Source organism: Polypterus senegalus, chromosome 6 (genome assembly GCF_016835505.1).
Source record: "Polypterus senegalus isolate Bchr_013 chromosome 6, ASM1683550v1, whole genome shotgun sequence".
In the NCBI taxonomy this organism is placed as follows: domain Eukaryota; kingdom Metazoa; phylum Chordata; class Cladistia; order Polypteriformes; family Polypteridae; genus Polypterus; species Polypterus senegalus.
Genome location: NC_053159.1, coordinates 60,289,755 through 60,308,238, shown reverse-complemented (window position 1 = coordinate 60,308,238; position 18,484 = coordinate 60,289,755). Strand labels below are relative to the sequence as shown.

Sequence of the window (18,484 nt, the reverse complement as noted above, 5' to 3'; positions counted from 1 at the left end):
CTCACTTGTTTCTCGCCTGTTGATTCTCTCTCCATCTCTGAACTTAATATGTCTAATTCCTCCTCCTCCTGTCTGCTTGATCCTACCCCCACTTCTCTGCTAAAGACATGCTCATCCATAATTAGTATTCCTGTTGCCTCATTGATAAATGCATGCTTCATTTCAGATTCTGTCCCTACTGCACTCAGAACTGATGCAGTTACCCCAATCCTTAAAAAACCTGACCTGGATCCTCTTTCTCTCTCCAGTTACAGGCCTATCTCTAATCTCCCTTTTTTGGCTAAGGTGATGGAACGTGTGGTTGCTACACAATTCCATGCTTTTCTTGTAGACAATACACTCTGAGCTTTTTCAGTCTTGCTTTCACACACAGCACAGCACTGAGACAGCTCTTCTCTGTGTAGTTAATGATCTTCTCTGGTCTGCAGATTACGGTTCACTTAATATTCTCCTCCATCTTGACTTAAGTGCAGCATTTGACACTGTTAATCATGAAATCCTCCCATCATGTCTCTCTGCCATAGGGATCTCTGGCTTTGCCCATCAATGGCTCACATTATATCTTTCTAATAGGCAACAGTTTGTCACACTCAGCCAATATAAATCCTTCAAGTCGCCTGTGTCGCATGGTGTCCCTCAGGGTTCAGTCCTTGGGCCATTACTTTTTCTACTTTATATCCTTCGTTTGGGTCAGATTATTCTCAGACATGGCCTTAACTTCCACTGTTATGCAGACGATATACAGTTATATCTTAGTACATACTCCCCTACAGATTTACATCCCAGCACACTCAACTGACTGCATCACTGAGCTTAAGCTATGAATGGAAAATAACTTTCTCAAACTTAATGTCAATAAAACTGAAGTGTTACTGGTAGGCCCAAACTCCCAACTTTCTAAGACATCCAACTTCTCTGCTTCTGTTGATGGTATGTTTGTCAAACCTGCTCCTGTTGTCAGAGATCTTGGTGTTTTGTTTGATTCATCACTTAACTTTGAGCTACACATTTGGTCTCTTCCAAAATTTCATTCTATCATCTCCATAATATTGCCCGCCTCCATCCATTTCGGTCCTTTAATGATGCTCAAACTCTGGTTCATTGTTTCATAATGTCTCACATTGATTACTGTAATTCCCTCTTCATTGGCCTCACTGCAAAAACTATACAGAAGCTACAGTAGATTCAGAATTCCGCAGCCAGAGTCCTCACCCACACAAAGTGTTTTGCTCACATCTCCCCTGTTCTCTCCCAGCTTCACTGGTTACTGATTCCATCAAGGATTAAATTCAAGATCCTGTTTCTCACCTTCAAAGCCCTACATAACCGTGACCCGCTCTACCTCACTCAGCTCCTAGCTCTGTATACTCATTGTCGCTCTCTCAGGCCCTCGAGCAGTAATCTCCTTACTGTCCCACGCACTACACTCTCCACCCTGGGAGGCAGGTCCTTCAGTGTTATGGCCCCTCAACTCTGGAACTCTCTTCCTCAGTCTCTTTGCGCCGAACTGGAATTGTCCCCGCATAAATCAAAGTCATCCAGACGATCTGGATCTGCCTAATTAGATCTGGACCACCCTGTAGATAACAGGAATGTGTAAATAATGAAGGCCAGCAATTTGAGCAAATACGAGATTGCACCTAAGTGTACTGTGCCATTGTGTCACTCTTTTGAGTTAAAAAAGTTAATAAAACCATTGAGTTAATAAAGCTATTGTAATAATCATCACTTGCATTTTTTTATCCATATGAACAACTGTAAACCTACATTTGCTCATCCCTGTATATTAAAAATATCAGCAGCCTTAGCACTAACCCCTGAGGGACACTACTCTAAACATCACCCAATCCTGATACAGTTCCTCATACTATAACCCTCTCCTTCCTGCATTTTACCCACTTCTGCACCCATCTACACACTACAGCCCGAACTCACACTTCTTTCAGTTGGATGCTCAGCCTCTCATGTGGAACCTTATTAAACGCTTTCTGAAAATCAAATGCCTTGCACCCTGTGTTGGCTGGGATTGGCTCCATCAGACTCCTGTGACCCTGTGTTAGGATATAGCGGGTTGGATAATGACGGACTGAATGACTGAAAATCTAAATAAATAAAATCAAGCACAAATCTGTTCATATTCTTTCTTTGCTTCCTCATAGAATTTCAGCATGTTAGTAAAACACAAACTCACCCATTAGAACTCATGCTGACTGCTCAGTAAAACTCCTATACAGTAGACCCCTGCAAAGTCGCGGTTCAGAGTTCGCAGCCTCAGTCATTTGTGGATTTTTCTAATAACTGTTAGCGGAAACCGCAAATATCTTCTGCAATTTTTATGGCTTTTTTCGTGGCAATACTGTACTGTAGAGAGAACAGGAAGCAACTGTAGAGGAAAATGCGGCTTAGGATGGTGAAAGTAGCCAATAGAATTTGAAACTGCAACTCCCAGTTCCTGCAGTGACTCGGATTGGTCTTCAGCTGAAGGTGCTGGGGCTGTTGGGGTCAAAGGATGTCAGCGTGGCTTTTAAAAAGGGGGCCGGTGACCAAAAGCAAAAAAAAAAGATTTTGTAATTTGTATTTCAAGTTCCTGTCTGTCTTCCTTCTGTTGGGTTACCTGTACTTATTCATTTTGTCCTGGATCGTTTCGTGGTTGGCATCTGGATTGTCTGCCATCTTCCTGTGGACGCAAGGACTGTAAGTAGATTCATGGCCATCCTATAAAGAAAGGAGCGCCCCTGAACCCGTCCACCCATCTTCACCATTTCAGGAACTAGCGGTAGGACTATCTTTATATTCCCATTCAACGTGCGGATCTCTGGACTATCTATTTTCATCATTACATTTCACACGTTGCCGTTTTTCATAAACGTTTCTCATGATTTACTGTGTGTGTTTTGTTTGTGCTTTTTTGTATTTAATGTGTAATTTCCGTAAGGGGAACGGGGTGGTATCGTTGTTTTCATTTATTTCATTTGTTTTCATTACATTCTTTATTTCCTGTTTGATTACCAGTTTGCTTTGCTTTTGTGTCTGTTTGTGAGTGCGTGCGGGTCGGGCCAAGACTAGGTGCGTCCCTGGAATCTCCACCACAAAAAATAAATAAATCACCATCTTCTTGACGGTGTGAATCTTAGCGGCACTGGACCGCTACAGCATTATTCATTTCTCGTTGCTGCTGATTGACTGTGATGCATCTCCAGCTGAGTGCTCTTGTGTTTTCAGTTTTGTTCCTCTTAATCCTTAAACCGCTACAACTGGCTATAGTTGTTTCCCAGTGCCATTTGCGAGCACAGAGGAGCTAAGCAGTCAGTGCCGCACATTTGTTGAGCAGCCAGCTCATGACCACTGCCAGCCCTTTGTGAACAGGAGGGCTGAACACACCCCTAGAAGACACGGACGCTCCTCAAAAAAACCCTCTTAAAAATGCTGATAACAATACTTACACATTACATCCTTACTTACTGGGCTTACATGCGGCTGCTCTGTTGCGCGATATGCTTCTCACGCGACACTACGCATACTTAAAAGCCTGAACAGCACCTGTTCTTTTTGGCTGGCTGATTTCTTTGTTTCTCTCTCCTCCCCCATACATCCTCTGCTCATGTTGGGGTTCCTGCTCCCATTGTGCTCCCCTATGATGTCTGTCTATTCTTTAATCAAGAACTAACTGCATACTGAGCTTGTTTTACTTCTGAAAGAGACATGTTTGTTTGAAATGTGTGAATAAAGTTCCTGTCTCTAAAATCTCCTGTGTTTCTGTGCAATTCTGTGACCCAGGCGTGACAGTCTGCAGCACTGCAGCCTCATTGTCCCTGGGATTGAGCTGCTGCACTAGACTAGCCTGCAAGCATCAGCGCTTACCTCTATGTGCTTGAGTGCAGCCAGTTCAAGCGCAGTTGGCTCAGTGATTTAATGAATTTCATCTATGGTGTCAGTTGCACCTTGTACATATTGTTTCAGTAGTTTTTAAAGTTCATTAGCAGTGTGTAAAATGATCATTGTTGCAGTAATTGTGATGCTCTTTGCATGAAAAAAATGTGTTCCATTAAAATTTCACTTTTTCTTTGTGAATTGTGACATTTATTTAAAGTGCAGCAAAAAAGTATTTGGTGTCCAGGGATGCATTAACCTCCAAGTATGTGGCAGTTTAACGGTTAAAGCCCCAAGATGCTGCCGAAACGCCCTGCACCTTCTAAGGCTTCTGGCAATGAAAACGCACTTGCATGAATTACAATACATATAGCGGTAACATCGGTATTTTACATTCTAGCACTACGGAGACATAGCAGTACAGTTTATAGGTTTACTTTTACATTCTTTATTTTTAGGTAACGTATTAAGCTGAGTTTGAAATTAAATTAAAGTGTTCTGGGGGCATATTTAATAGGCATTTGTTTTAACCACATCCAAAATTTGTGGTTTTTCACAATTCGGGGGTGCTCTAGGTATGTATCCCCCATGAATTTTGGAGGAGTACTTTACTTAACTAACCGTTTCTCAATGCCTCTGTTATTTACCTATGATGCACATTAATCTTACTGGTCGACAGGGACTTGGAACTAACTGATCAACCTTTTCCTATAACGGAATAATATTTGCCATTTCCCAGTCCTTACTAATTTCCCCAGTGCACAGTGACTTCCTAACAGTGACTTTGTAGACACAGAACACAAATGAAATACATGTATTCCAAATAATGATATACTGTATTATTTTTCCTATGCAACTCCAGGAACCTCACACACAGATAAGGAGCCTTGGATTGAGCTGGGAGAACTTTTTGTCCGCAAGCTGAGCTCCGTCAAGCCAAGGGGATGGGACAGCAGTCTGCTTGTCCTGATCAACGCATTTACAAGACAAAAGACGCCCATGGTAGAGGTGTGAAGGGATTTAAGGTGGACTGGGACTGTGTTTTTCATAGGCTTCAGGAATTCTAGTGTTAAAGAGGCAATATGTTATTTGAGATGAGTACAAGTCACATGAACAGCCCCAACTATAAAAAAAGAACTAAAACAGAAGACAGTGATCAATACAATGCACATGCCACAAAGGAAAATCATTCCCAGAGTTTAAAGAAATCATGAAGAGGAAATTCCAGAGGTTCACTCACCTTGAATTCACCAAAGTTCAGTAAACCTGGAAGCTGGAAAGAGCCCCAGCTACTGAATTGAATCCCTGAGCGGAAAAAATTAAGAGTAAAGGTAGCTGACATGGAGCAGAAGAGCTGCAGATGAGAATTAAAAGAAAGATGATCTATTTAAAGGTTAACTAGATAGTAATATGCAATACAATTACTATATAAAGAGTTACAAATGTACTTTAATTGGCAAGTTCTAAGGAAATTTAAATAAGAAAATGTATTGTTTAGTTTCAAGATACCGACATACAGTATTTGCTTATGCATAGCTACACTAGCTTTGGCTTCCATACAATATGACAGAAGCATATTTATATTATAATATAAAGACTGACAGATCACCTCAAATGTAAAAATGCACATTGAATAAAAGACAATTAATGTAAAGAAGGATGAAAAAGAGAGACACAATTTAGTCAGTTATTAGTAAAAAGTAATAAAAAGTACAAGAGCAAAATTCATTGTACATTTTGTGTATAACCAGCATGTCACAAAAAAGTTTGCTCTTAGTAGCATTTAAGGTAATGGTAAAACTGCTTTTGTTAATATATTAATACTAACATTGTAAGAAAGGCAATTATAACTAAAGCAAGTTTTAGATGAGATATAATAATACAGAAGCTGTTATCAAAGATAAAGTGTGAGTCATTCACAATGTCAACATAGTTTAATGTACTGGAATCTTTATGTTGCAGTCTTCTACGTTTAACCTATGCATTCACTGGTAACAGAAGAAGCAGAAAATAAAATGAAGTAGCAATTTTTAAGAAGTAGATGAGAAGTAATGAAATGATGACTTTAAAACATTGTTTTAAATATCAAATGATAATTGGATGTAGACTACAAGACTGTCATGACTTTTACAAATTGACAACATCTTTGCTAATAGAGTCAGCTTCCATATTTATGTAAATTTGGCAAAGGTCATTCAAAACTACTTTATCATATAGGTCAGATATAACACGAACAAAAGCATAACTGAACAACTGATAAGATGTACATTAGGCAAGCTGATTGTTTTCTATTAAGTGAAATGAACTTACACATTTTAATACATTCCTGTTGATCATGGAGGCAGAGAAGCAACATGTTGCATGTTGGTTAGACATGTAAGTAAGAATTGCACTGTACTCTGTGCTACGTACTTACTACTACTTTCACAGAAATAATGAAGTATCTCTGCTTTACTAGACAAGTGACAGATGTGTTTGGTTCTGCATTGGTATCTGACACATAACCCTGTAACATATGATAAAACATACATGCCAGGCCTTTAATTGTCCCTTAATATTAACTGTGTAAGGCAGTAAAAGACATCATCTGAGTCTTCTTTTCTTGTGCCATTTTTGTGTTAACATGCTAGTTAGTTTTTAGTCTGGCAATGAGCAGTAACTTAAAAAATGTGGTTTGTGTAAATAAAAAAAAAGCAACTTCACAATGTTTTGGTAAAATTTAAGGGTATACCAGTTTACCAGTGTAGCATATAAAGTATTAGAAAAAGCACTCGAAGCAAGAGAAAAGCTACTCACCACTTTCCAGGTAAGAGCTTGATTCCAGAAAGATGATCCCTCCTCCAGGCTAAATAATGTCCCACCTATAGGTGCTCCAAAGGCAGCTGCTACACCAGCAGCAGCTCCTGCTGACACAAAATCCCTCTTGTCTCTGACAGCAAAATAAAAATAAAACAACTTTTTCAGTAAATTTTGGAAATTAGACTAAATAAATGTAATTTATTACAAGGATACGATTAGCTTCAAATTATTTCATCAATGTACTTTGTAAGGTCATTCATATATTTTTTTTTAATCAATATATGATGGTTCAATACATTAAATTGGGTGATTATTTTTCTGTTTGATTAAATTAAATAACATTACTGCACTAATGAAATATCAAGACTCCTCCACTATGTGGCTGCATTTATTTATATCTCCCATAGTCTTGCTTTTCCATGCTGCTTCCTACTGAAAAACATTCTTTATAAGAATAGCTCACAAGGATATGAGCAATTATTTCTATGCATTTCTATACATTCAGAAACATGTTTAACACATATGTGTTACCAGCTTGGAAACCAACCCACAGACAGTACTTTTCCACTTCCAAAACTCTGGAATGGCTAGAGTTTTTACACAAGACTTTGGATGAGCAGGTCCTCTTGAATAACATTTTCTTAATATGGACCGGCATACAATGTAGAAATATTTGTGGGTAAAATATTTTGTAGATATTTGTATGCAGTACACCGATTTAACCAAAAAAAAACAATGGTAGAAATTAGTCAAGTGGTACAACTGTGGAGATGGGGAAAAAAAAGGTGAAGAGTTATCAGCTGAAGCTGCCCTCAAATCTGTACAACAAACAAGACAAAGAGCTGGTAGAGGAAAAAATCTGCTTAGTTCACATAATCTTCAACTTGCTATGGCTAAATCTGAATGTTCATATGCAATTAAGAAGTATACATCTTACATACAGGGTGAGGCAGAAAGGACGGACATCTTTGAAATGGCTAGAACTCACCACTAGGTGGAGTGACAGATGTGCGGTAGGTGGCATTAGGTTCGTGAAGTCTTAGCATGTATTTATTTTCTTTTTAGTTGAAGCCATGGAGCCGTGGAGCCGTTTTGTCAAGAATAACCAATCTATTACCGCAGTTCAGCGTGAGTTTCGTTGCCATTTCAACATCCACAGAAATAAAGCTGTTCCCGCTCGTAACACTATCCTGTGTTGGGTTAAAGCTCTTCGTACATGCGGTACACTAATGAATAAAAGACTGCAGGGAGCTACACGAACGGCACGTACCCCTAAAAATGTGGAAAGCATATGACTAGCCCTGCTGCGCAGTCCAAGTTGATCTGCTCAGAAGCATTCTTCTGAACTTGGCCTCAGTAATCGTTCAGTAAGGTGTATTTTGGATTTAGACCTGCATTTCCATCCCTACAAATTGTCAAATGCTATTTCAATATGAATTCAAATATTACACACCTGAAGGAAAGAGACAATATATGTAAAAACATCATCGCACTAATGCAATATTATTTGAAAACGAACAGCGTCACATCTGAGAATTCCCTGTAATTTGCAGCTCTATTCATTATCTCAAAACACCATGCACATTCACAGTAATTCCCAGTTATGTCCACCACTCACACCCACGCCCACAACCATACAGAACTGATCCCACATCAGAGAATTTCCAGTTCCTGCATAACTTCACACCCGATCTGACGCTGTTCGTTTTCAAATAATATTGCATTAGTGCGATGATATTTTTACATATATTGTCTCTTTCTTTCAGGTGTGTAACAGAAACCACAGCATAGAGAAAAGTGCGTACATTGCTTCTTACAGGAAAAGGCAATGGAAAAAGTGCACTTGAATAAAAGTGCACTTTTGTTATACTTTTACACCAACATATGTTCCTGTGTTTGAGCGACACGGGCAGATGGGGAGTGTCTGATGATTGCATATAGCGCCGAAGTTACTGCTCTTTACCATTCTCTCCTCTGCATGTCCTGGAGTACAAAAGAAACAGCATACAGCAACATGCGGGGACTGGCAGGAACACTCAATAAAACTGAATAAAAAGAAAATCAAGTGACAGTGAGATACGAAGAAGGCAGCTTCACCAGCGTTTGTGTGTCAGAACCCTTATGGGGGGGGTAGTGCGTTAGTATGCATCGTGGTACACTGCAGAGCTATAGCGCGTCTTTATGTGAAAACAGCCGTGTCAGATGGGGTTGTATGGATTGATTCTGAACACGACTGAGAGAATGAAAAGTGAATAAAAAAAAAAAACAAAGTTAATGTTTATAAGGATCATAAATTACACCGGCTGTTACAGACTGAAATCAAATGTATACTTTTATTCTAAAATAGTAAGACTAAGAGCAGTTTACTTCTTAAAACGGAACACTGCAGAATCGAACTTGCGACCTTTCGATTCCCAGTCAGTAGCCAAATGTATTGCGCCACAGAGGCGGTCCTAGTTAGTGGGTGTCAACGTCATATGTTAAGGCGGCTTTTTTTTCTGCAGCTATATTTTTGAATAAAAGCGCAATTGTTGTCTTATATTTGTACCTTTTGTTAAAATATTTCTTTGATATTTGGACTTCAGGCTTCATACATTATATAGTTTATGCCTACATTTTGTCATCTACTACTAGAATATAAAAAACGTTTCTGTTTTAACAATGTGTTTACACAGATTACTGTAGAAACGAAACAGACATGAAATGCGTGTGTTCCAAATAACGATCTATACTAAATTGGTGGGGAGATGGAATAGCCAGCTGCTTGCTTCTCTTTATCAGCACATTTAGAAGACAAAGGACGCTGGCGGGGAGGTGTGAAGGGATTTAAGAAGCGATTTAAGGTGGGACGGATTTACGAGTTTTTTCGTAGGCTCTGGTAATTTTAGTGTTAAATAAGGAAAAAACTGAAGTTTTAATTAGCACCAACAGGAAAAGTAATGTGGTTAGAAATAAACAACCACTTGGGCTTGAACATAAAGCCAGATGTAAAAAAATGCACTAATATTATCTATAAGGAATATGCCCACATGTTTTCTGTCTAGTTTTGTTTCCTATTGCAACCAACCTACCTGGAAGGGAACTTTTCCTTGAAATACCCTTTCCAAGATTTGTTCCCTTTTATCCTATCTTCATAGAGAGTCTAAGACAGGGGTCTCCGACTCCAGTCCTGGAGAGCTACTGTGGTGGCAAGTTTTCATTCAAACTCTTTTCTTAATAAGTGACTAGTTCATGCTGCTAATTAACTATTTCCCTTTATTTTTGATTGACTTTTCTTGAGACTCTGACCGCTGAATTGATTTTTTCCTTAAACGGTACCTAAAAACATAAATTTGATGTGAAGTGAGCCAATGGAAGACCAACTGAGTTGGGGCCTCAAACCCCAACCAACTTCACTTCTTTCAGTTTGTTAATTTGAAACCAATTTTTGTTGCTAATTAAACTTATTTAATTCCATGGTGCTGTTGATTTTCCTTTTTAAGAGCATTGTCAAAATGTTCTGTGGACCTGAGCAGATCAACATTACTGAGGCCTTCACCTTTCTTTATTTTTAGTTATTGTGTGATGGACACGGGTTGTTGTTTATGTGTTGGTACATTTTGTGTCTTAATATTGTTTGTTTGCTAATTAAGGAAAAAATAAATAATTAAGGAGCCCAAGTCTTAAGCTGTGCATCAATTAAAATTAAGGCAAAGAGTTAATTAGCAGCAAAATCTGGTCACTAATTAAGAAAAGGGTTAGAATGAAAACCTGCAGCCACAGTAGCTCTCCAGGAGTGGAGTTGGAGACCCCTGGTTTAAGGATAAGAGGTTATCAAACATGACCTGTTCAAGCCCACTGAGGCAAATGATACATGAATTAGGACAATATAAAAATACAATGTTGTTCTTATATATTTATTATATTTTTCTATTGTCTGTTTTGCTAGCTATAAAGTACTTTGAGCTATATGTTATGTCATAAACACATGTATTGCTAAAAATGCATGCTATAAAAATAATCGTGGACAGCGGAATGGGATGGCAGTAGGGCTCCAACTACTATTGTTTCGTTAATGTTAAAATGTCAATTTTGCATTTTTTTGTTGTAGTGAGACTCCATGAGGGAAGGCAGAGCCTTACATGCTGAAAGACCTTTGAAAGCAGGTGTGATGAACAGCATGGCAAAGAAAAGAAAAATAAAAGCTGCATCTCCCAAGGCTAATAGCAGGAGTTGATCAAGGTCCTTTCTAAAAGAGACAATAAACAATCCGTTCAAAGATTATTAAACAGTTTCTTTCTTATATCTTTTGATGTATGTTGAAATGCTATGTACCTTCAAGGATAGAAAGCAATGGAAAGGGAGATGTTTTGTTTGGTACAAATAATATTTCTTCATTAGAATAACTTTTTTCAAAATTGTCCACCAACATCAATTTCTGTAGAAAAAGCGAGTTTGAAAATTGAAAACTTTGCTCTTCCAATCACTTAATTTCAGCAGTTTGACAAATGCAAAAGCTTTTTTTAGTAGGCTGCATTGCAGGGCTTAATCCGAAAACCTTTGATGAAGCAATTTTCCATCCATATTTTTTATTTTGACTGCCTTTGTAGATGTTTTCTTCTTGTTTATGTAACCCAAGACATTTCAGTTAGAATAATGATAATATATATGACCATGATACATCTGCTAGGAACACTATGAGACGGGCGGCTGGATGGAAGGACCAGGGGAGAGAGCATCTACAATAAAACTACCTCCCTTAGGACACTAGGTGGCAGCCCTCCTGGGCAGCTGGGGCACGCTGGGAGTTGGAGTGTGGCACAGCCCTACATGAGATTTTCACCACACGTGGGGGTGATTCCAGGTGTGATTAAGGAGGCACCTGGAACATTCCCAGAGTCTGCTTTAAAGGAGCCACCTCATTCCATTCGGGCTGCAAGAGTCAGGAGGAGAGTGGAGGAGGATGACCAAGAGAGCAAGAGGAGAAGGAGAAGATGACGATGAAAGACTGTGAACTGGTGCTTATTTGTAATGTGCTGCTGTGGGGAGCAACAGAAAAGCGTCTTCACGCCGCAAATAAAGAGTCTTGTATGTTGCACCTGTGTCGGGCTGGGGCAGCTACGCGTACCCCGGGTTTCCACAACTGTAATAACAGGACATCAAAAGATATATCACAGACACTGCAGGAAGAAAAACATTACTTAAATGGAATGGGGGAAATGTGATGTGTCTCTTTAAAAAGCAAGCTTTTTTCTGGAACTGTACTTTCTATACAACAGCTCTTTTTACATTTAGTTATTTTGACTTTGTGGTCGAGGAAGAACAACAGGGTGTCAGGAAGCACACTGTAGAAATCGGCAAAAGTTTCAACACATCCATCCATTATCCAACCTGCTATATCCGAACTACAGGGTCAAATACCTGAAAAGAAGTGATATTATTGCAGCAGAATTTATTTCATTGGAGTTTGATTGTTTTTTTGAATACCCTTCTTCGAGGTGAGCACTTGGATATATATTGTATTTCAAGCTATCGAAAGTCAGCATGGTTATTTTTTTATTATTTTAAATCAACTGCATTGTCATCTATCTACTTGGAAGGATTCATCTTGCCTTCCTTAGGAAAGAAGGTTTGCATTGCCAGTTTTAATAATGAAAAATACACCTTCTTTCTGTAATCAAGCCTTTACGATTTGGCAAAAAAGTGAGGTGACCAAATGGTGACACTCATTCAAATGGCCTCTGGTGATTAAAAAAAGTTGTTATTTTTTAAATTTTTTAGCATATCATATTCAATGTTGAAAATGTTGAATAACATCATTATGTTCAAGCCAAACATTTTGGGAATTCCAAGGGCCAGTATTTTTGCAGGAGAAGGGCATTTTCTGTAGTAATCATTTTTGTCCAAAATGTGACAGGGTGGCAGTGAAGGTTTTCTTGGAGGTCAATCGAATCAGTTTCCAGTGAAGCAGCACTGGGCCGACAGCAGACTTTCTGTGCTTCCGTGGAAAATTCTGTGACAATTATTACTGAAAATGTGTTCTCCATCAACAGCTGAACTGGTTTTCCTCAAGCTAACGTCTTCAAAGTGAATTTTGAAATTTTCAGTCAATTTCTCCAGGAACTCAACATGATTCTGATAGTTGGTTTTTCTTTTGTTTGTGCTAAAAGTTTTGGAAAGTGACGCAGAGCCACCTGTCAAATTTAAATCCCTCCAGTTTTCTCTAGAAAAAACAATGCTTTTCATGAGGTTACATATTATGGTGTTTCTGTCGTGGAGCTTGACATGTACAGTAGTTTAGTGTAGTGAGATGTTACATCAGATAAAAATGCATAAACTTCCATTTTCTTTTCATTCCACAAACTGCTTAGTTTTTGCACTGTTTTGTTCAGACAGAAACGTTAGGAATTCTTTCTGAGTGACCAAAAAACATTCCAATACCATGCCTATGCGGAGCCATCTAAAATTATTTTGAAGAAGTAATCATTAGATGTTGTACTAATGTCAGGAATGTATAATAAACAATATTGTAGTGCGGATGATGCTTTCAAATAACTGACAGGTTTCACTATTGTTATATCTGAGTAGAATTCACATAGACTGGCACACAAAACTGGTGGATTATACAGTGATAGGATATCAGGTCTGAGTGATCTTTCAAGCATTTCACTAATCCTCTCTCTTTTCCTGTCATAGATATTGCTCCATCAGTAGCTATCAACACCACAAGCTTCAGGTCAATCTCTCACTCAGCATAAATATCTTCCCCTCTTGTGTGGCCATGAAGAGTTTTGAGGCCTAAGACATTCCTACAACACTCTGCCTTTCATTCACCGTAAAAATGAACAAAGAATTAATTATCTGTGAAGTTAATTGATTCATCCACAGCTAGTAAAATTAACTTTCCCTTTCTAATGGCAGAAGTACTGTAAATACTCAGCAAGTACTTCAGATCATCTTGCAACACTGGAATCTGAACTAGGGTATTTGACATATTTCTTCTGTAATTTCATCCTTTTTCTCTGTTAATCATAGCTTGTATAGTTTCACTAATGCCATTTTTTACTATTTCAGCAACAAGAGTTTTTTTTTGCTTGCCCAAGACCCATGTAACTCTTGGCAAGGCTTCAAATGTACGCTGTAGTTAAGTCATTGTCTTAATTATTCTGCTTTTAGATTTCAGCTGCTTTAATTCTGTAGCATGTACCTCAGTGACCTAGATATATTTTTTCTCAAAATTTGTGTATTCGTGTGATAGTTACATTTTGCATTGCTGCTCTTTACAATGGCAACTGTTTCAGGACAAATTACCGTATTTTGCGCACTATAAGGCACACTTAAAAGCCTTTAATTTTCTCAAAAATCCATGGTGTGCCTTTAAATTTGGTGCGCCTTATGTGTGCACTGAGTTCCAAAATCTGTAAAAATGTTGTTGTACATTTTAGTAAGCGCTCCGCTTGATTGACTGTCGGACCATTTCCTGCCGACATAGGAATGTAGTAATACATACACTACCGGTACGTACGCTGGCAGCGATAAACCAATTGCAGAACATTACGTAAAGCCATGTACAGACGTACGCTTACCTCCGCCACGCCTACGGCAGGTAGGTATATTGTTCTACTGGTGCGCTGTGAAACAACATTTGTTTGGCTAAGGACCCTGAAAATGGCATCAGAGAAGAGACATGCTTACGATGCACAATTCAAACTACAGGCTATCAGTTACGCGGTTGTAAATGGGAATAGAGCAGCAGCGAGAGAATTCAAAATCAATGAATCTATGGTTCAGAAGTGGAGGAAGCAGGAGAATGAATTGCGCCAAGTTAAAAAGACAAAACAGAGTTTCCGCGGGAACAAGGCGAGGTGGCCAGAGTTGGAAGACCAACTTGAACAATGGATTCTTGAACAAAGAGCAGCAGGGAGAAGCGTCTCTACAGTCACCATTCGACTGAAGGCAATAATGATAGCACAAGACATGAAGCTCGAACACTTTCAAGGAGGTCCGTCTTGGTGCTTTCGTTTTATGAAAAGGCGCCATCCGCGCACGAACTACCGTGGTGCAGCAACTGCCAGCGGATTACAAAGAAAAGCTGACCATCTTCCGCACCTACTGCAGCAACAAGATTACCGACAAAAATATCCAGCCAACCACATTACCAACTTGGACGAGGTCCCTCTCACTTTTGACATCCCCATGAACCATACTGTGGAGAAAAAGGGGACCAGCACGGTATCCATACGCACCACGGGGCATGAGAAGTCGGCTTTCACTGTTGTTCTTGGTTGCCACGGTAATGGACAGAAAATACCACCTATGGTCATTTTTAAGAGGAAGTTGCTGCCAAAAGAAAAGTTTCCAGCCGGAGTCATCGTTAAGGCCAATCCAAAGGGCTGGATGGACGAGGAGAAAATGAGAGAGTGGCTGAGAGAGGTGTATGTGAAGAGACCGGGCGGGTTTTCCATGCATCACCGTCTTTGTTGATCTGCGACTCCATGCGTGCCCATATCACCGCTACTGTGAAAAAACAAGTGAAGCAAATGAATACGGAGATTGCCATCATTCCGGGAGGATTAACAAAAGAACTCCAACCACTGGACATCGGTGTAAACAGGGCGTTCAAAGAGAAGTTGCGAGCGTCATGGGAGCGATGGATGAGAGACGGCGAACACACCTTTACTAAGACTGGGAGGCAGCGCCGGGTGAGTTACGCCACCATATGTGAATGGATTGTGGATGCCTGGGCAGAGGTGTCTGCTTCGACTGTACAGCCACCCGGCAACGAGACTGACTCCGACAATGATGAGAGGGAACCCGGCATGTTTGATGGCGAACTTGCCCATCTGTTCAATTCAGATACAGAAGGTGAGGACTTCGATGGATTTGTGACAACAGACTGATCAAAAAACAATGTGAGTGTATTTTTAAATACGTAGTATAATAAAGTTTAACTAAACTCATTGTTTTGCTTCTGTTACCTTGTTTTGCATCGTAAATAATACGGTGCGCCTTATGTATGGCTTAAGTACAGAAATAAGCCCCGCAATTGTGAGTGGGCCTTTAAATCCAGTGTGCCTTATGGTGCGCAAAATACTGTAGGCACATTGGTTTTGAAGAATTAAAGTGTATTTTTCAGTCCACTTAAATGTAAGATTTTCATTGTCAACTTCCCTCTTCTTTGTACTGAACATTTCTGAGCACACCATTTTTATTTATTTCTGTTTTACCACTTATCAATGTGTAGAGACTATGCTTGCCACACACGGAGGAATCACAGAAATGGATGTTTAAGACAAAGCTTACTAACATTGTCTGAAGACTCACACAGAGGTCATCAAGTTCACAAATAGAGCGTTGCAGCTTGTGTGATTGAACCATACACATAAGCGCTATTAATATGTTCTTTGTAGACAGATAGCTTGCATAAAGCTATTTTTTTTCTTTGTGCTGTTTTGTTCATGGTTCAGATTAAATTCTGTTTGGCTCCAAATCAGGATCAGAATCTACCAACTGAGTACTACTGCTGTATACATTTAACAAAGGAACAGAGTATGTGTATATGAATATATATATCTGTGTATAGACTGGAGAAAAGGAGACTTTTTCATTTATTGTCCTCTACGCATTTATGAATTAAGACCTTTACATTATTTTTATTATTATTTTTATAGGCATCTGATGCAGTTGTTATAGACAATACATTTTTTTAAATATATATTAAGTTCTGTGCTATATGTGTATGTTTGTATATAAGAATCGTTTTGAATTGTCCGAACTGATTAACAAAAATGTGCATTTTTTTGAGATTGTTACAGAACCATAAAATTCAAAAGGAAACTAACTGCAATTTGGAGAAAGGAAATCTAGATATATTTCTTGTTTTAAGAAGGAAAAAAAACCTTACTCAGGTGTGTGACAATAAAAAAATATATACGTATCTTTCATAAAAGATAAACATTACACGGTATGAACTACCTTACAAAACATTACTAAGGAAGACTAGTAAAATGGGCATATACATATATTTATTTATATAATTATCTTATGTCTTATTGATGATTGATTACAGTACAGCATAGAAATGCAAAATCATTATTAGATTCACCTAACAATATTTACAAAGAAGTTTTAAAGGGCAATGATAAAGTCTAGCTAGGTTGACTTGTTTTTGTTCACTAAGAAATCAAAGGAGCTGTGAAGAATATCTATTTTTGAATACTTATTTTTATAGTTCTTTATTTTTATTGGGCCAACAGAAGCACCCAAACTGAATTCAGTATGAAAAGTATATTCACATACAGTAGATTATATTGTGATATATACTGTTTGGCCATACCACCAACCACTATTCCAGAACTGCCCTGAGAGGAAGAATAAAGAGTCTTATCTGTCTATAGGTACTACAGATATTAATCACTTTTACCCATGTACTAAAATTAAAGTAATAATGCTTCCAAAAATAAACTGCAGAAAAAGCAAAGGTAACATCTGTACACATAGTGGAAAGGGGACAAAATTACTACTTGCACCCACCAGAACTAAACTCATTTCATATTGTCAGTAATGGGGAAAAAAGCACAAGCCCTTATAAAAAATATACATAATTTCTTAGAATACGGAAATCTCATTTGACCAATACTGTGTAAATTAAGCATTGATGTAAGTTATATAATTATAATACTGCCATAAACAATTTTCAAAATTATTTGCAGTGTTTACTATAATTCATCACAATTAATATCATTTTAATTTTTCAAAATTAAGTCTTACTTAAAGGGATTTCAATTTAAAAAATAAAAATTAAACAGACAATGCACTTTCTGTAAAGCCTTAAACAACCTTATATAATCTTGTCCCATCCTATATTTGGAATGTTTGTCCCCTTTCACTCCAAGTTGTAAGCTCAGATCTTTAAATGAAGGCCTGCTTATAATTCCAAAAGCCAACCTGAAAAGATGTGGTGAGACAGCTTTTTGCTGTTATGCACCTAAAATTTGGAATACTTTACCAATAGAAATTTGCCAGGCTAATACTGTGGAACAATTTCTAAAAAAAAACTGTTAAAAACCCATTATTTTAAAATGGCTTTTTCATAGCTACATTTTAGTTGTATACCTATTATACTATATAAGCATTTTTATTTTCAGTTATATCAATTATCATTTTCCTCTAGGTTCTGCAATTCCCTACTAATCTGTACTGTTCTCTGCTGTCTTTTCAGTTTTTTTTTTGTGGCAGTGACTTGCACCTACAGATCAAGGTACCATGATGCCCCATGTTTATGGATTGAATGCCAGGTGTCTCAGATGTCCACATGACTATTATCATACAGTAAATTTCTTCCACGTGAATCCTGAAAACCATAAGGACTGATTTAGAACATCTGTTAGACAGAATGTCTAGTGAAGGCTGTAAGGTCTTTTGTCCTTGGAACCCCTGCAGATATTGTTTATTCTCCAGTCTAACCAGATTTTTTCTTTTTTTTCCTGTCCTCCTGACCATTCAACCTTACCTTTTTTGTTACATACTGTATATCATTGCTTAATATTATTTATGTTTTTCATTAATTTCCTTTTATATAATTCTGTAAAGCACTTTGCGCTAGACTGTATGAAAACGTGGTATATACAGTAAATAATGCTGTTGTTGTTTGCACTGTGAGTTCTTGTACCTTTTGATTTTTATAATTAGAACTGACTTTTTGTAAATGAAGAAAAGACTTACAACTTACCTCTGTTTTTTGCATATTATTGTCATTACTATACTTTGTTTTACCACTCTGTGACCTATGTTATTCTGAAAAGCTTTTAGGCTTATAAGCATGTGTATATACTGT

The 18,484-nt window shown here is 38.1% G+C and overlaps 1 protein-coding gene across 2 annotated transcripts in view; it reads right to left on the bottom strand.

Annotated features, from left to right (window-relative positions):
• Positions 1-18,484, bottom strand: part of clcn6 (chloride channel 6) — a 245,446-nt gene that overhangs the window by 125,368 nt on the left and 101,594 nt on the right. For both annotated transcript variants that reach the window (XM_039756073.1, XM_039756074.1), the window contains exons 10-11: positions 6,667-6,799; positions 5,111-5,224 (exon numbers count right to left, since the gene is read on the bottom strand). In XM_039756073.1, the coding sequence (XP_039612007.1) occupies positions 5,111-5,224; positions 6,667-6,799 (247 nt within the window). The remainder of the gene's footprint in view (positions 1-5,110; positions 5,225-6,666; positions 6,800-18,484) is intronic.